Source organism: Oncorhynchus kisutch, linkage group LG4, assembly GCF_002021735.2.
Source record: "Oncorhynchus kisutch isolate 150728-3 linkage group LG4, Okis_V2, whole genome shotgun sequence".
Classification (NCBI taxonomy): Eukaryota; Metazoa; Chordata; class Actinopteri; order Salmoniformes; family Salmonidae; genus Oncorhynchus; species Oncorhynchus kisutch.
This window is the reverse complement of record NC_034177.2, coordinates 76954592-76970162: the sequence shown is the minus strand read 5'-3', so window position 1 is coordinate 76970162 and position 15571 is coordinate 76954592. Positions and strand designations below refer to the sequence as shown.

General features: G+C 43.0%; 1 protein-coding gene across 2 annotated transcripts in view; it reads left to right on the top strand.

Annotated features, from left to right (window-relative positions):
* Positions 1-15571, top strand: part of LOC109890014 (attractin-like protein 1) — a 313206-nt gene that overhangs the window by 188027 nt on the left and 109608 nt on the right. For both annotated transcript variants that reach the window (XM_031823665.1, XM_020481961.2), the window contains one exon: positions 982-1043. In XM_031823665.1, coding sequence (XP_031679525.1) covers positions 982-1043 — 62 coding nt within the window. The remainder of the gene's footprint in view (positions 1-981; positions 1044-15571) is intronic.

Sequence of the window (15571 nt, the reverse complement as noted above, 5' to 3'; positions counted from 1 at the left end):
AGGGAAAAATGCTATGTCACGGAATGAAGGGTACTGTAACAGTTTTCCTTGGGTTGGGTTTATTTAAATCCTACCCACAGCTGGCAGCACCAAAGTATTCATCAATTCGGAGCGCAGCTGCACTCAACCCGATCGTAATACCCATGGTCAATTAAGTTTGATATTCAGTATCCCTATGGGACTATTTGGGGACCATCAGTAAATTACACAATGTACATGGGACAATATTTTAAAATGTCAATAGTGGCAAATTTCAATGACCTAAAAACCTCAAACCAGCTATAAATAGTAGAAATGCATATACAAATATTGAAAGCATTTACTAAGATGACTAAAATGTGTGCAACATGAAAATATTGTCCCATTGACATTGTGCAATGAATTGACAGTCTTATCTAGCCCCAGAGATGGGCTATTCAAAGTCAAACCAATTTTCCTACAGTCACACACCAGCCGGTTGAAGCTAATTGGTGAAAGAAGTTGGCTAGCTTGCTAGCTATTTCGTGCTACTTCCAGACACAAGACTTGGTTAGAATGTTTCAAGTTATCTAGATGGGTGAGTGACTAACTGTGTGTACTGTTTTGGCAGTGTGAAAGTACAAATGCTTCCCACGTTCGAACACAAACACAAGAGACACCCACATTAAGCACGTCTCCAAGACCCAAATCTCGTTCGGTCACATATCCTAATGAGGAATATTGAAATGAAGTTTAAATCAGGAATTTCAGCCCCCGTTTAAATCTTCTACACATTATTTTTATTAATGTTTCGATGATCATTTGACCTCTTGAACTCCTTTGCAGTGTAGTGCTCTTACATGAACTACTGTCTTGAATTCTTCGAACGGAAACTCTGTCTACTTCTGTGTTCTTGTCAACAACATATGTTTTATCAAGGTATTATCAGTCTGTCCACTGTATGTAACATCGTCAATGTCTTTCCTATCCTTCTCACATACTTCTCTGTTCTTCCTCCCATAGATCGCCTTCTCCCAGCACAACAGCATCATGGACCTGGTGCAGTTTTTCGTCACCTTTTTCAGGTACGTACCGTTTAGATCAGTGGTTCTCAACCCTGGTCCTGGGGACCCAAAGGTGGGCACATGTTTGTTTTTGCCCTAGCACTACACACCTGATTCAAATCAACAACTCCTCATCAGGCTTTAATGATTTGAATCAGGTGTGTAGTGCTAGGGCAAAAACAAACATGTGCACCCCTTTGGGTCCCCACGACCAAGATTCACAACCACTGATTTAGATGTGACATTTTCCATGGTAAATCCCTTTGTGCTTAATAAAAAAGACAACAGCAGAAAGGTTCTTGGAGGATTTGTGTTCCATGTGTGAGAGAGTCATTTTGCACCACCCACATAATCTTACCTGTGGATAGTATATATCTAATGAGTGGGTGGAAAGGAACAGACCACAAGATGTAGGATCTTAATTTGATCACTCTTTTTTTGCTGAGAATTGCGAATGTGTAGTATAAATGCAAACTTTGAAATTTGACTTGATTTGATTTACTGTTTAAAGAAAAATGTGTCTACCCCTACAAACATGTCCATTCATTATAATCTACATAATAATGAATATTTCCTGCCGCTGCAGGATTATTTTCCTGCTGTAGAAAACTGGCTCAAGATCTAACATCTGTAATTGTCTGCTGTCTCTAGGCTAACTTCTGCCAGTCAAACAGTTTCACTGAATGAGCAGACGTTGTGTTCTGTGAGTCAGTTGTGTGCTGGTGTCCTGAGCCGGACGTGGGTAACCTTTAGGCCACCATACCCAGATGTTATCATTCAGAGCCAGTTTGTGGTTCAGTCAAGTTGCTCCAAGAGCTTCTTCCACTGTGTCATGTTTCGTATTGGCACGCACACGGTCTTCCTTCTCACTAACTGTCATCTTTAGCAACTGCCTTTCGAAGCATGCACTTTTCACTTCGCAGATGTAACAGCTGATTTCTAGATATATTGTCACTCTCTGTGTTTGTCCTCTACTCTTATAATGCCATGTTACATTTACTGCAGTGATCAAGTGCAGTTATAATTATATCACACTAAGTAGAATCAACACTGGAGTGATAGATGTGCAGATGATGTGCAAGTAGAGATACTGGGATGCAAAAGAGCAAGAGGATAAATAACAATATGGGGATGAGGTAGATGGGTGTGCTATTTACAAATGGGCTGTGTACAGGTACAGTGATCGGTAAGCTGCTCTGACAGCTGATGCTTAAAGTTAGAGAGGGAGATATAAGACTCCAGCTTCAGTGATTTTTGATAAGAGGCTTTAGGCAAAGGGAAAAAATAGTTAATGTGTCAGAGGGGGTGGCTAAGTTAACATGGTTGTGAATGTGTCTATGTAAATGTAGGTTATGCATGTGAGGGTGCAAGGTCCATTGCATGTTTGTGTCTACATGCCTCGGTGTGTGTGTGTGTGTGCGCGCCTGTGTGTGGTTGTGTGTGTGTTGGCTGTGCTCCATTGATGTGTATAAAAGCTGAAGTGGCAGGGCGGCAGAGCTGCGTTGCCTCAGTGTGTGAGGAGAGCCCTGCAGGCTGAGGGTACAGCCCACTGACATGATGGAGCTGGCACCACAGAGAGCGAGAGAGAGAAATGGGGGGACGAGGGAGGGAGAGGGGGGACGAGAGAGGGGTCGAGAGACAGCAGAAATGAGGGGAGGGAAATGAAAGGAGGGGAGGGAGAGATCTATTCCCTCAGAGTTAAATACTCTCAGTGCTTTATGTTTGTTCTCTTGCTCCAATCCTGAGTTAGGACAGTATGCAATCCTAGATTTTACCAGTCATCCTCTGGTTTCAGGTACTCTAACAACAGTTCAGCTGTTTGCCGTGTTTGTTTATCCCCTCTACATGCCTCTCTTGTAGCATCTGTCTTCTGTTTCTCTCTTAGTATATGTTCACCTGTTTGTGTGACTATGTGGGTCTGGCAAGCTATATATATTTCTGCAATTATCTTTACTGTACAGTACACCTAGTCTGCCCATCTGTCTGACTCCTTGGGTGTCTGGTGCTGTGTTTGTGTGTGTGACTATGCCACAGTGCCTTCCCATCCTGCCTCCCTGTCACTGTGATTGATATGTTGCCATGGCATTGCTGAACTGAGTGATTTCAGCCAGATAAAGTAGCTGTTGTCTGAGAGGGCCCTTTCAAAATAGACACCTGAGATGACAGGGAAGAAGAAAGGCGGAGGTGTATGTTTCATGATTAACCACTCATGGTGTGATTGTGGTAACATACAGGAACTCAAGTCTTTTTGTTCACCCGACCTAGAATACCTCACAATCAGATGCCGATCCCCATTACCTCCCGAGAGAATTATCTTTGGTCATCATCACAACCGTGTATATTCACCCTCAAGCCGAGACCAAGATGGCTCTCAAGGAACTACACTGGATATTATCCTGATGGCACATTTATTGTAGCTGGGGACTTTAATAAGCAAATCTAAGGCATCTCGGGCATCAAAAACCCTCGACCATTGCTATTCTCCCTTTCAGGACGGCTACAAGGCCGTCCTCTGCCAGATCAAGCCTCCATTCTTCTCCTCCCTTCCTATAGGCCAAAACTCAATTAGGAAGAACCCATGGTAAGGACTATTCAATGCTGGGTCCCATTATGCCTGGCAAAAACCAAACACTGCATTCCACAGTAAGAACCTCATACCAACGGTCAAGCACGGTGGTGGTAGTGGTTTGGGGATGCTTGGCTGCCTCAGGACCTGGACGACTTGCCTTAATAGAAGGAAGCATGAATTCTACTCTGTATCAGAGAATTCTACAGGAGAACGTCAGGCCGTCCATCTGTGAGCTGAAACTGAAGTGCAGCTGAGTCATGCAGCAAAAAAAGTGATCCAAAACACACAATCAACTCTACATGAAAATGGTTAAAAAGCAACACATTTGAAGTTTTGAAATAGCATATTCAAAGTCCAGACCTAATCCCAATTGAGATGTTGTGGCAGGACTTGAAACGAGTTCATGCTTGAAAACCCACAAATGTCGCTGAGTTTAAGCAATTCTGCATGCAAGAGTGGACCAGAATTCCTCCACAGCGATGTTAGAGACTGATCAACAACTACAGGAAGCATTTGGTTGCAGTTAAAGTTGGCACGGCCAGTTATTGAGTTTAAGGGGGAATAACTTTTTCACACATAGGAATTGGGTGTATGTAAATTCAGGTTCTCTTGATCTAATATGAGGTTTTGGTTGAAGATCTCATAACATTCCAGACTATTTGCATTGCCCCCCCCCTCCTTTTACGCCGCTGCTACTCTCTGTTATTATCTCTGCATAGTCACTTTAATAACTCTACCTACATGTACATATTACCTCAATTACCTGGACTAACCGGTGCCCCCTGCACATTGACTCTGTACCGGTACCCCCTGTATATAGTCTTGCTGTTATTTTACTGCTACTCTTTAATTACTTGTTCCTTTGATTTCTTATTCATATTTTTTAAACTGCACTCTTGGTTAGGGCTTGTAACCAAGCATTTTACTGTAAGGTCTACACACCTGTTGTATTCGCCGCATGTGACTAATACAATTTGATTTGATTCAAATATGCAAAAATAGAGAAAATCAGAAAGGGAAAAAATATTTCTCACGGCACTGTATATTTATACTCCTGGACTCTATTAGGACATTGCTCGTCCTAATATTTCTATACTTCTGATTTCTTCCATTATTTTACTTTTAGATTTGTAGATATCACTGTACTGTTGGAAGTAGGACACAAGCATTTTGCTACATCCACAATAACATCTGCTAAATATGTGTATGTGACCTATAAAATGTGATTTGATGTCCCTGCTATAGATATTTTAGCAGCTTATGCCTGTGTTTCCCAACTCCAGTCCTCCAGTACCCCCAACAGCACACTTATTCATTGTAGCCCTCAACAAGCACACCTGATTCAACTTGTCAACTAATCATCAAGCCAGTGATGAGTTGAATTAGGTCTGTTGGTCTAGTGCTACAACAAAAATGTGTTCTGTTGGGGGTTCTGGAAGATTGGAGTTGGGGAAACAGGGGCTTATTTAAGTGTTGATGCCAGAGAAGCCAGTGTTTGGAGGATATATTGACACAGGGTGTTGTTAGGCCTAAGACAAAGTCTAATTTGAATATTGAACCAATGTTGCAAATATCGGAGAGACAGACGGCAAGATTTGTACAAATCTCCGCTGTTGAAAAGGAAATGTTAGTCTAGAAGAAATGTGAGATCATGTCTAGATGCTTTTTATAGTGGAGATCAAGTTTATAACTTGCTTGGTAGGGCTGATGAGACAGTGGATTGCGTAAATAGGCATTTTAACATCAGATTTAGCCAGCGGTAACTTGTGGAATAGACACCAGCTGGAATGCGCTTTTAACCAGCATTCAGGATTCAATAGCTGAAGACCAGATTTGTTTATCCGTCATTGGTATTTATAAATGTACTTTATTATTTTGGTTGTCTGAGTAAGGAGAAGTTTGGATGAGAAAAGGCTGGACACATGAGGGGAAACACTTTCGCTATTTTTGCACTATTTGTCATTTAAGTCACAGAATCACCTATCTACTACAGTATATCATGCTTATATTTAACACGTGCACGCAGGAGAAAAACAATTACATTTTGGGGAAAAAGGTTGGAAGGTTCTCACTTCATTTTAACCTCCCACTAAACTCTCAACATGGAGTAGCAATCTAAAGCCTTGTTCACACCGCAGGCCTTAAAGCTCAAGTCAGTTTTGTTTTTCAAATCCGTTTTTAGAATACTGACTAAACAGCAAGTTACAAGTGACCAAATCGGATTTGTGTGTGTTATGACCGCAGTCATTTTCTGACATGGCTACTCTAGTTGTCATAGGCAAATTGTTGGTGGTGCTCGTGCTTCTTATCACTTATCAGTTATGTAGCAAGCTATGGTGACAACAATGCCTGCCAGGAACGTCTCCTAGTTGCCTTGAATGTTCAAAATCATAGTGTAAGAACACTTTTAAAGTCTCAAAAGATAAGATGATCCAACTTTCAAAACAATACATTTTTGACTAGCCACAATGCAGTCAGCTAGCTAGGTAGGTACTGTAGCTAGGTAGGTACTGTAGCTAGGTAGGTACTGTAGCTGTTTAACTTTCTAGCACAGTCACTCATTTGTTTGTGAATGATTAACAAGCTAGTTAGCGACCACATGTTCTTGTCAATCTGTCAACAGAGTAGCTAGCAAGTAACAAGATAAACCACTTGATGGCAAACAAATCAGATTTGACCACCTACAAAGGTGGCTTGAAATATCAAAATCCATTTGCTTTTTGGCTGTTCAGACTGCAGGAAAAAGAACGGATTCGAATCAGATATGCCACCCCAAAAAATGGATTGAATCACTTCAAACTGCAAATGTGAACAGGGCTCAAGAGACTCTGATTAACTGCTAAAAACTAATTTGACCAGCTTTTATCTGAAGAGTGGTTGCTCTCTATCATTCACCCTTTTCAGAGCGGTTCCCTAAATGAGCAAGAACAATTTTAATACTGAAGGAGTGTTTATGGTGCTTCTCCTCTTCAGCCCCAATGCTACTAGAATTGGTGACATTGCAGTTCAGTTTGGTCCAATTACTCTTTTCCTCTCTCTCAGCTGATTAGCAATCATCTCTGCTTCTTTTCTCGCTCAAGTTCAGCACAGAGACAATATACAAAGCTAAGTGGCTATTAAGCCTCTTTCAGCTGTCCCAATTAATTCAAAATGTATCAACACTGTGCCACTGCGACCTGAGGGATACTCCAGGCAGTGTGACAAACAGCACTGCTTCGTGTGCTCTGTGTCACAGATAGAAAGGTAAACAATTGGGATCGTCTTATCCACTGTTTGGTCTCCCCTAGAAATCAGCCTATGGTGTAGAGATGGAATTGGCTTTATTTCCTTTGGTAATTTGTGGATTGTGTGCTGAGGATTTGGTACTGATCGCATAGTTTGCTACTGGTGTTTTCTGCTATGTTCTCCAGTGATTGTGATGTCTTTTAAACCCCTTCCCCATGTTCATGTGATCCACTATACTGAACCTCAGCCCCTGCGTACACACACACACACACACAATTATACATACACTGAGCCATGACGTAAACTAACCAGGTGAATCCAGGTGAAAGCTACAGTGGTTCCTCCTTTAAAAGTTGCGAGCTTACGCCGCGGGACTTAAAGGTCATTTGTGGTTTAGTACGGTACCCTGCGTCACCACTTCATTGCTCCAGACCAGTGCAACGGGGAGTTAGAGCACTGATTATGCTTTTGGGTCCTACTGTGTCTCTAACTGACAATGAATGGGAGACATAAACCTAAATAGAAACGGATAATTGTGCACAACTTCAGTATTACTTATTTCACTGTAGAGCCTCTAGCCCTGCTCAATGTGCCTTAACCAACCATGTTGTTCCACCTCCTACATATGCGATGACATCACCTGATTTAAATGTCTCTAGAGACTATATCTCTCTCATCATTACTCAATGCCTAGGTTTACCTCCAATTTACTCACATCCTACCTTACCTTTGTCTGTACACTATGCCTTGAATCTATGCTATCGTGTCCAGAAACCTGCTCCTTTTACTCTGTTCCGAACATGCTAGACGGCCAGTTCATTTCGCATTTTGCCATACCCTTATCATACTTCTCCTCTGTTCCTCTGGTGATGTAGAGGTTAATCCAGGTCCTGCAGTGCCTAGCTCCACTCCCACTCCCCAGGTGCTCTCATTTGTTGACTTCTGTAACCGTAAAAACCTTGGTTTCATGCATGTTAACATTAGAAGCCTACTCCCTAAGTTTGTTTTACTCACTGCTTTAGCACACTCTGCCAACACGGATGTCTTAGCCATGTCTGAATCCCAGCATAGGAAAACCACCAAAAACCCTGAAATCTACATCGCTAACTATAACATTTTCCGCCAAGATAGAGCTGCCAAAGGGGGCGGTGTTGCAATCTACTGCAAAGATAGCCTGCAGAGTTCTGTATTACTATCCAAGTCTGTACCTAAACAATTTGAGCTTCTACTTCTAAAAGTTCACCTTTCCAGAAACAAGTCTCTCACTGTTGCCGCTTGCTATAGATCTCCCTCTGCCACCAGCTGTGCCCTCCATACCATATGTGAATTGATTGCCCCCCATCTATCTTCTGAGCTCGTTGCTACTAGGTGACCAAAACTGGGACATGCTTAACACCCCGGCCATCCTACAATCGAAGCTTGATGCCCTCAATCTCACACAAATTATCAATGAACCTACCAGGTACAACTCCAAATCCGTAAACACGGGCACCCTCATAGATGTCATCCTAACTAGCAGATTTGATTTGATTTGATTTGAACTAACTCGCCCTCCAAATACACCTCTGCTGTTTTCAATCAAGATCTCAGTGATCACTGCCTCATTGCCTGCGTCCGTAATGGGTCTGCGACCAAACAACCACCCCTCATCACTGTCAAACGCTCCCTAAAACACTTCTGCAAGCAGTCCTTTCTAATTGACCTGGCCCGGGTATCCTGGAATGACATTGACCTCATCCCGTCAGTAGATGATGCCTGACTATTCTTTAAAAGTGCCTTCCTCACCATCTTAAATAAGCATGCCCCATTCAAAAAATGTAGAACTAGGAATAGATATATATATATTGGTTCACTCCAGACCTGTCTGCCCTTGACCAGCACAAAAACATCCCGTGGCGTTCTGCATTAGCATCGAATAGCCCCCGTGATATGCAACTTTTCAGGGAAGTTAGGAACAAATATACACAGGCAGTTAGGAAAGCTAAGGCTATATTTTTCAAACAGAAATTTGCATCCTGTAGTACTAACTCAAAAAAGTTCTGGGACACTGTAAAGTACATGGAGAATAAGAACACCTCCTCCCAGCTGCCCACTGCACTGAAGATAGGAAACACTGTCACCACTGATAAATCCACTATAATTGAGAATTTCAATAAGCATTTCTCTACGGCTGGCCATGCTTTCCACCTGGCTACCCCTACCCCGGTCAACTGCCCGGCAACCCGCCAAAGCCCCCACCATTTCTCCTTTACCCAAATTCAGACAGCTGATGTTCTAAAAGAGCTGCAAAATCTGGACCCCTACAAATCAGCCGGGATAGACAATATGGACCCTCTCTTTCTAAAATTTTCTGCCGAAATTGTTGCAACCCCTATTACTAGCCTGTTCAACCTCTCTTTCGTATCGTCTGAGATTCTCAAAGATTGGAAAGCTGCCATGGTCATCCCCCTCTTCAAAGGGGGTGACACTCTAGACCCAAACTGCTACAAGACATATATCTAGCCTACCCTGTCTTTCTAAGGTCTTCGAAAGCCACGTTAACAAACAGATTACCGACCATTTCAAATCCCACCGTACCTTCTCCGCTATGCAATCTGGTTTCAGAGCTGGTCATGGGTGCACCTTAGCCACGCTCAAGGTCCGAAACGACATCATAACCACCCTCGATGAGAGACATTACTGTGCAGCCGTATTCATCGACCTGGCCAAGGCTTTCGACTCTATCAATCACCACATTCTTATTGGCAGACTCGACAGCCTTGGTTTCTCAAATGATTGCCTCGCCTGGTTTACCAACTACTTCTCTGATAGAGTTCAGTGTGTCAAATTGGAGGGCCTGTTGTCCGGACCTCTGGCAGTCTCTATGGGGGTGCCACAGGGTTCAATCCTCGGGCCGACTTTCTTCTCTGTATACATCAATGATGTTGCTCTTGCTGCTTGTGATTCTCTGGTACACCTCTACGCAGACGACGCCATTCTGTATACTTCTGGCCCCTCTTTGGACACTGTGTTAACTAACCTCCAGACGAGCTTCAATGCCATACAACCCTCCTTCCGTGGCCTCCAACTGCTCTTAAACGCAAGTAAAACTAAATGCCTGCTATACAACCGATCACTGCCTTCACCTGCTTGCCCGTCCAGCAACACTACTCTGGACGGCTCTGACTTAGAATATGTAGACAACTACAAATACCTAGGTGTTTGGTTAGACTGTAAAGTCTCCTTCCAGACTCACATTAAGCATCTCCAATCCAAAATTATACTTCCTATATTTCCACAAGCATCCTTCACTCATGTTGCCAAACATACCCTCGTAAAACTGACCATCCTACCGATCATCGACTTCGGTGATGTCATCTATAAAATAGCCTCCAACACTCTACTCAACAAACTGGATGCAGTCTATCACAGTGCCATCAGTTTTGTCACCAAAGCCCTACACAGCCATACACTACCCACCATTGCGACCCGTACGCTCTCGTTGGTTGGCCCTCGCTTCATACTCGTAGCCAAACCTACAGGTTATCTACAAGTCTCTGCTAGGTAAAGCCCTGCCTTATCTCAGCTCACTGGTCACCATAGCAGCACCCAGTCGTAGCACGCGGTGCAGCAGGTATATCTCACTGGTCACCCCCAAAGCCAATTCCTCCTTTGGTCGTCTTTCCTTCCAGTTCTCTGCTGCCAATGACTGGAACGAACTGCAAAAATCTCTGAAGCTGGAGACTCATATCTCCCTCACTAGCTTTAAGCACCAGCTGTCAGAGCAGCTCACAGATCACTGTACCTGTACATAGCCCATCTTTAAACAGCCCATTTATCTACCTTCCTCATCCCCATACAGTTTGTATTTATTTATTTATCTTGCTCCTTTGCACCGCAGTATCTCTACTTGCACATTCATCTTCTGCACATCTACCATTCCAGTGTTTAATTGCTATATTGTAATTACTTCGCCACCATGGCCTATTTATTGCCTTAACTCCCTTATCTTACCTCATTTGCACTCACTGTATATAGACTTTTTGTTTTCTTCTGCTCTACTGTATTATTGACTATGTTTTGTTCATTCCATGTCTAACTCCACGTTGTTGTATGTGTCGAATTGCTATGCTTTATCTTGGCCAGGTTGCAGTTGCAAATGAGAACGTGTTCTCAACTAGCCTACCTGGTTAAATAAAGGTTAAATTAAAAATTTTAAAATTACTTACTAGAACTGTTGTTACACTAAAGTTTTTATTATTTTATTTTGTTAGGATTATTTTGCTCTTAGAACTGTAGGCCACTCCCGAACGATCACGTTGTACAGCACCTGAGTGGCCCGATGGTCTAAGACACTGCATAGCAGTGCAAGGTGTATTGCTACAGATGCTGTAATACCCATGGCGGCCTCAGCTGGGAAACCCATGTAATGGCTATAGGTTTTTGGTTTTTCTCCCTCTAAAAACAGAAATAATCATTCTAAATAACAAACAGGCTTTATTTACAAATTAGTAACTATGTTTACGTTCTTTGCAAACAAAATACTCTCTAAATTATTGTTATTTTTTAAACAAAGCAATTATTATTATTATTAATTTAGAATTATATAAAAGCCTGTTAGATATTCTCACAGATATATTATTAACTCTGTTATTAGCAGGACAACTGCGTTGCAGTTCTCCAACTGTATCCACTGAAAGCGCTCGAGGTTCAAGGCATGAGGGAAGGGGGCACGGGATGGGCTGCAGAGCCGCGACCTGAAGACCGACCTAGCCCATGGGGGAGGGGGCACGGGATGGGCTGCAGAGCCGCGACCTGAAGACCGACCTAGCCCATGGGGGAGGGGGTTACTATGGGAATAAATATCCTCCAATCCTCTATATGTAATTATTTGCGGAGAGTCACGTCATATTTTTCGATATAATGTAGGCATGCCGTAGGCGACATGAGTCTCACTAGTGTTGAGTAATGTGGTGTAGGTCTTATTTATTTAAAGAGCATATTGAAGTTAGAAGCAATATGATTTGAAGAAAAAGCAGACAACTATTTTAGCACTGTTTTGTGCTGCTCTGAGACAAGGGGACTGGTCTTGATAAATCAGTGAGATTTTTATTTTCACTGATTCTCCGTTTGGGTATTAGTGAAGGTGTTGAAATGTTATGCTCTTACTGTAATCTTTATTTAACTAGGCAAGTCAGTTAAGAACACATTCTTATTAACAAGGAAAGTCTACTCCTTCCTCCCTGTCAGGGAATTGAACCCCGGTCTTCCGCGTGCCCGCATTCTCTAGTACAGCTATTATTGAAGGCTATCAAATGCTTCTCAAAGATGCCCTCTGGTGGTCAAACTAGCACTAATTAGCATTAATGGTACCAGGGGTTCACACTTAAATAACATGACATAGAATTCTGCGGCACCATGCAAGCTGCGCCGCAGTACGCTGCAACTTTTAAAGGAGGAACCACTGTATGATCCCTTACTTATGTCACTTGTTAAATCCACTTCAATCAGTGTAGATGAAGGGAAGGAGACAGCTTAAATAAGTATTTTGGTAGTAGGTGCCAGGCGCACCGGTTTGAGTGTGTCAAGAACTGCAACGCTGCTGGGTTTTTCACATTCAACAGTTTCAGTATCAAGAATCGTCCACCACCCGAAGGACATCCAGCCAACTTGACACAACTGTGGGAGGCATTGGAGTTAATATGGGCCAGTATCCCTGTGGAACGCTTTTGACACCTTGTAGAATCCATGCCCCGAAGAATTGAGGCTGTTCTGAGGTCAAAGGGGGGTGCCACTCAATATTACGAAGGTGTTCCTAATGTTTTGTACACTCATAGTATATCCATTCAAACTCAATTGGTTTGAATCTCATTGGTTGCGGATGACTTAGCTAAAGCCATTAATGTATAAGAAACCCCAAGAAAGTATGCTCACAGACAGGGTGGAATCAGCTTTCACGCTCTCCTCCCCATAATACCTATAGAATAGCAACAGTTAGCCCTCTTCTCTCCCTATTACTGCAGTAAGTCGCCCCGTTTGGGATTAATTGCTGGCTGAATTAATAGATTTGATGTGGAATGATGGGCTGATTGTGTTTTGAAATATGGCTAAGCTAATGAGTGGTGTTGGAGGAGAGGAAGAGTCTGTTCCCAACCATCCTAGTTACACTCCTGCCAGCAATATGGAGCTACAGCCATCATAGGGTTGTGAGACTTTATCATTTATTTATTGACCTACAATTTTAAGACATTTGTGATGAAATCGGTCATAGACGATGCTTGACGTATGGTCATATTTAATCAGACCTGCCACAGAAATGTTTATGCCATATCTAAGTTTACACAATATTGCCTGCACACAAATGGTTATGGTGAAAACTAGAAGTATGTACCATACAGTTTTCCTTTTTACTGAAGAATGTGTTTGTTTATGATTGTGTTTTGCTTTTCATGAACCGTGTAATTGATGTTTGTGTGTATATGTATCTTTGTCCCCATGTGCGGTTGCAAACCGTAGTCTGGCTTTTTATGGCGGGTTTGGAGCAGTTGCTTCTTCCTTGCTAAGTGGCCTTTCAGGTTATGTCGATATAGGACTCGTTTTACTGTGGCTATAGATACTTTTGGACCTGTTTCCTCCAGCATCTTCACAAGGTCCTTTGCTGTTGTTTTGGGATTGATTTGCACTTTTCGCACCAAAGTATGTTAATCTCTAGGAGACAGAACGCATCTCCTTCCTGAGCAGTATGATGGCTGTGTGGTCCCATGGTGTTTATACTTGCGTACTATTGTTTGTACAGATGAACGTGATACCTTCAGGCATTTGGAAATTACTCCCAAAGATGAACCAGACTTGTGGAGGTCCACAATTTTTTTTCTGAGGTCTTGGCTAATTTCTTTTGATTGTTCCATGATGTCAAGCAAAGAGGCACTGAGTTTGAAGATAGGCCTTGAAATACATCCAGAGGTACAACTCCAATTGACTCAATGATGTCAATTAGCCTATCAGAAGCTTCTAAAGCCATGACATCGTTTTCTGGAATTTTCAAAGCTGTTTAAAGGCACAGTCAAGTGTATGTAGAACGTCCTCTCACTGTCAACTGCATTTATTTTCATCAAACTTAACATTTGTGTGAACATAACAAGGTTCAACAACTGAGACATAAACTGAACAAGTTCCACAGACATGACGAACAGAAATGGAATAATGTGTCCCTGAACAAAGGCGGGGTCAAAATCAAAAGTAACAGTCAGTATCTGGTGTGGCCACCAGCTGCTTTAAGTACTGCAGTGCATCTCCTCATCGTGGACTGCACCAGATTTGCAAGTTCATACTGTGAGATGTTACCCCACTCTTCCACAAATGCACTTGCAAGTTCCCGGACATTTCTGGGGGGAATGGCCCTAGCCCTCACCCTCTGATCCAACAGGTCCCAGACGTGCTCAATGGGATTGAGATCCGGGCTCTTCGCTGGCCAGGGCAGAACACTGACATTCCTGTCTTGCAGGAAATCACGTACAGAACGAGCAGTATGGCTGGTGGCATTGTCATGCTGGAGGGTCATGTCAGGATGAGCCTGCAGGAAGAGTACCACATGAGGGAGGAGGATGTCTTCCCTGTAACACACAGCATTGAGATTGCCTACAATGACAACAAGCTCAGTCCGATGATGCTGTGACACACCGCCCCAGACCATGCGGACCCTCCACCTCCAAATCAATCCCACTCCAGAGTACAGGCCTCAGTGTAACACTCATTCCTTCGACGATAACGCAACTCCGACCATCACCCCTGGTGAGACAAAACCGCGACTTGTCAGTGAAGAGCACTTTTTGCCAGTCCTGTCTGGTCCCGCGACGGTGGGTTTGTGCCCTTAGGCGACGTTGTTGCCGGTGATGTCTGGTGAGGACCTGCCTTACAACAGGCCTGCAAGCCCTCAGTCCAGCCTTTCTCAGCCTATTGCGGACAGTCTGAGCATTGATGGTGGGTTTGTGCGTTCCTGGTGTAACTTGAGCAATTGTTGTTGCCATCCTGTACTTGTCCCGCAGGTGTGATGTTCGGATGTACAAAATCTGTGCAGGTGCCACTGGGAGGACGATCAGCTGGACGTCCTGTCTCCCTGTAGCACTGTCTTAGGCGTCTCACAGTACAGACATTGCAATTTATTGCCCTGGCCACATCTGCAGTCCTCATGCATTTTTGCAGTATGCCTAAGGCACGCTCACGCAGATAAGCAGGGACCCTGGGCATCTTTCTTTTGGTGTTTTTCATAGTCAGTAGAAAGGCCTCTTTAGTGTCCTACGTTTTCATAACTGTGTAATTGATGTGTAGATATGTATAGTGTAATTGTTGTGTGTTGATGTGTTCATGCAGTGCTCATCTGATGAAGAGACCTTGGTCTTAATCAGACTCCCTGCTTAAATAAAAGTTAATAAATAAAACTATTAAGAAAAGGACTGTATTTGGTACACATTACTATCTTGACTAATTTCTCTGATAGTTGATGTACTAGTGGTTTTCCAGAACATGTGACAAGAGAGCATATCCACAGCCTTTCAGCAGGCTTGGCTTGGAAATGTCATGATAATTAAAACTCTTTAGCCCTTTACGATGTGGTCATTGCTTCTGCGGTTCTTTCTAGCTGTACACGGAAGGCGTTATAAAGATAGTGATTGTCTTGGACTGTAACTCACAAGTGTCTCTAATTGACTTCCTGCCTTGGCGGTTTGGTGCGTTGGCCTAAAGGACTTGTAAAAGCTGTGGTTGAAAGACGGGCTTT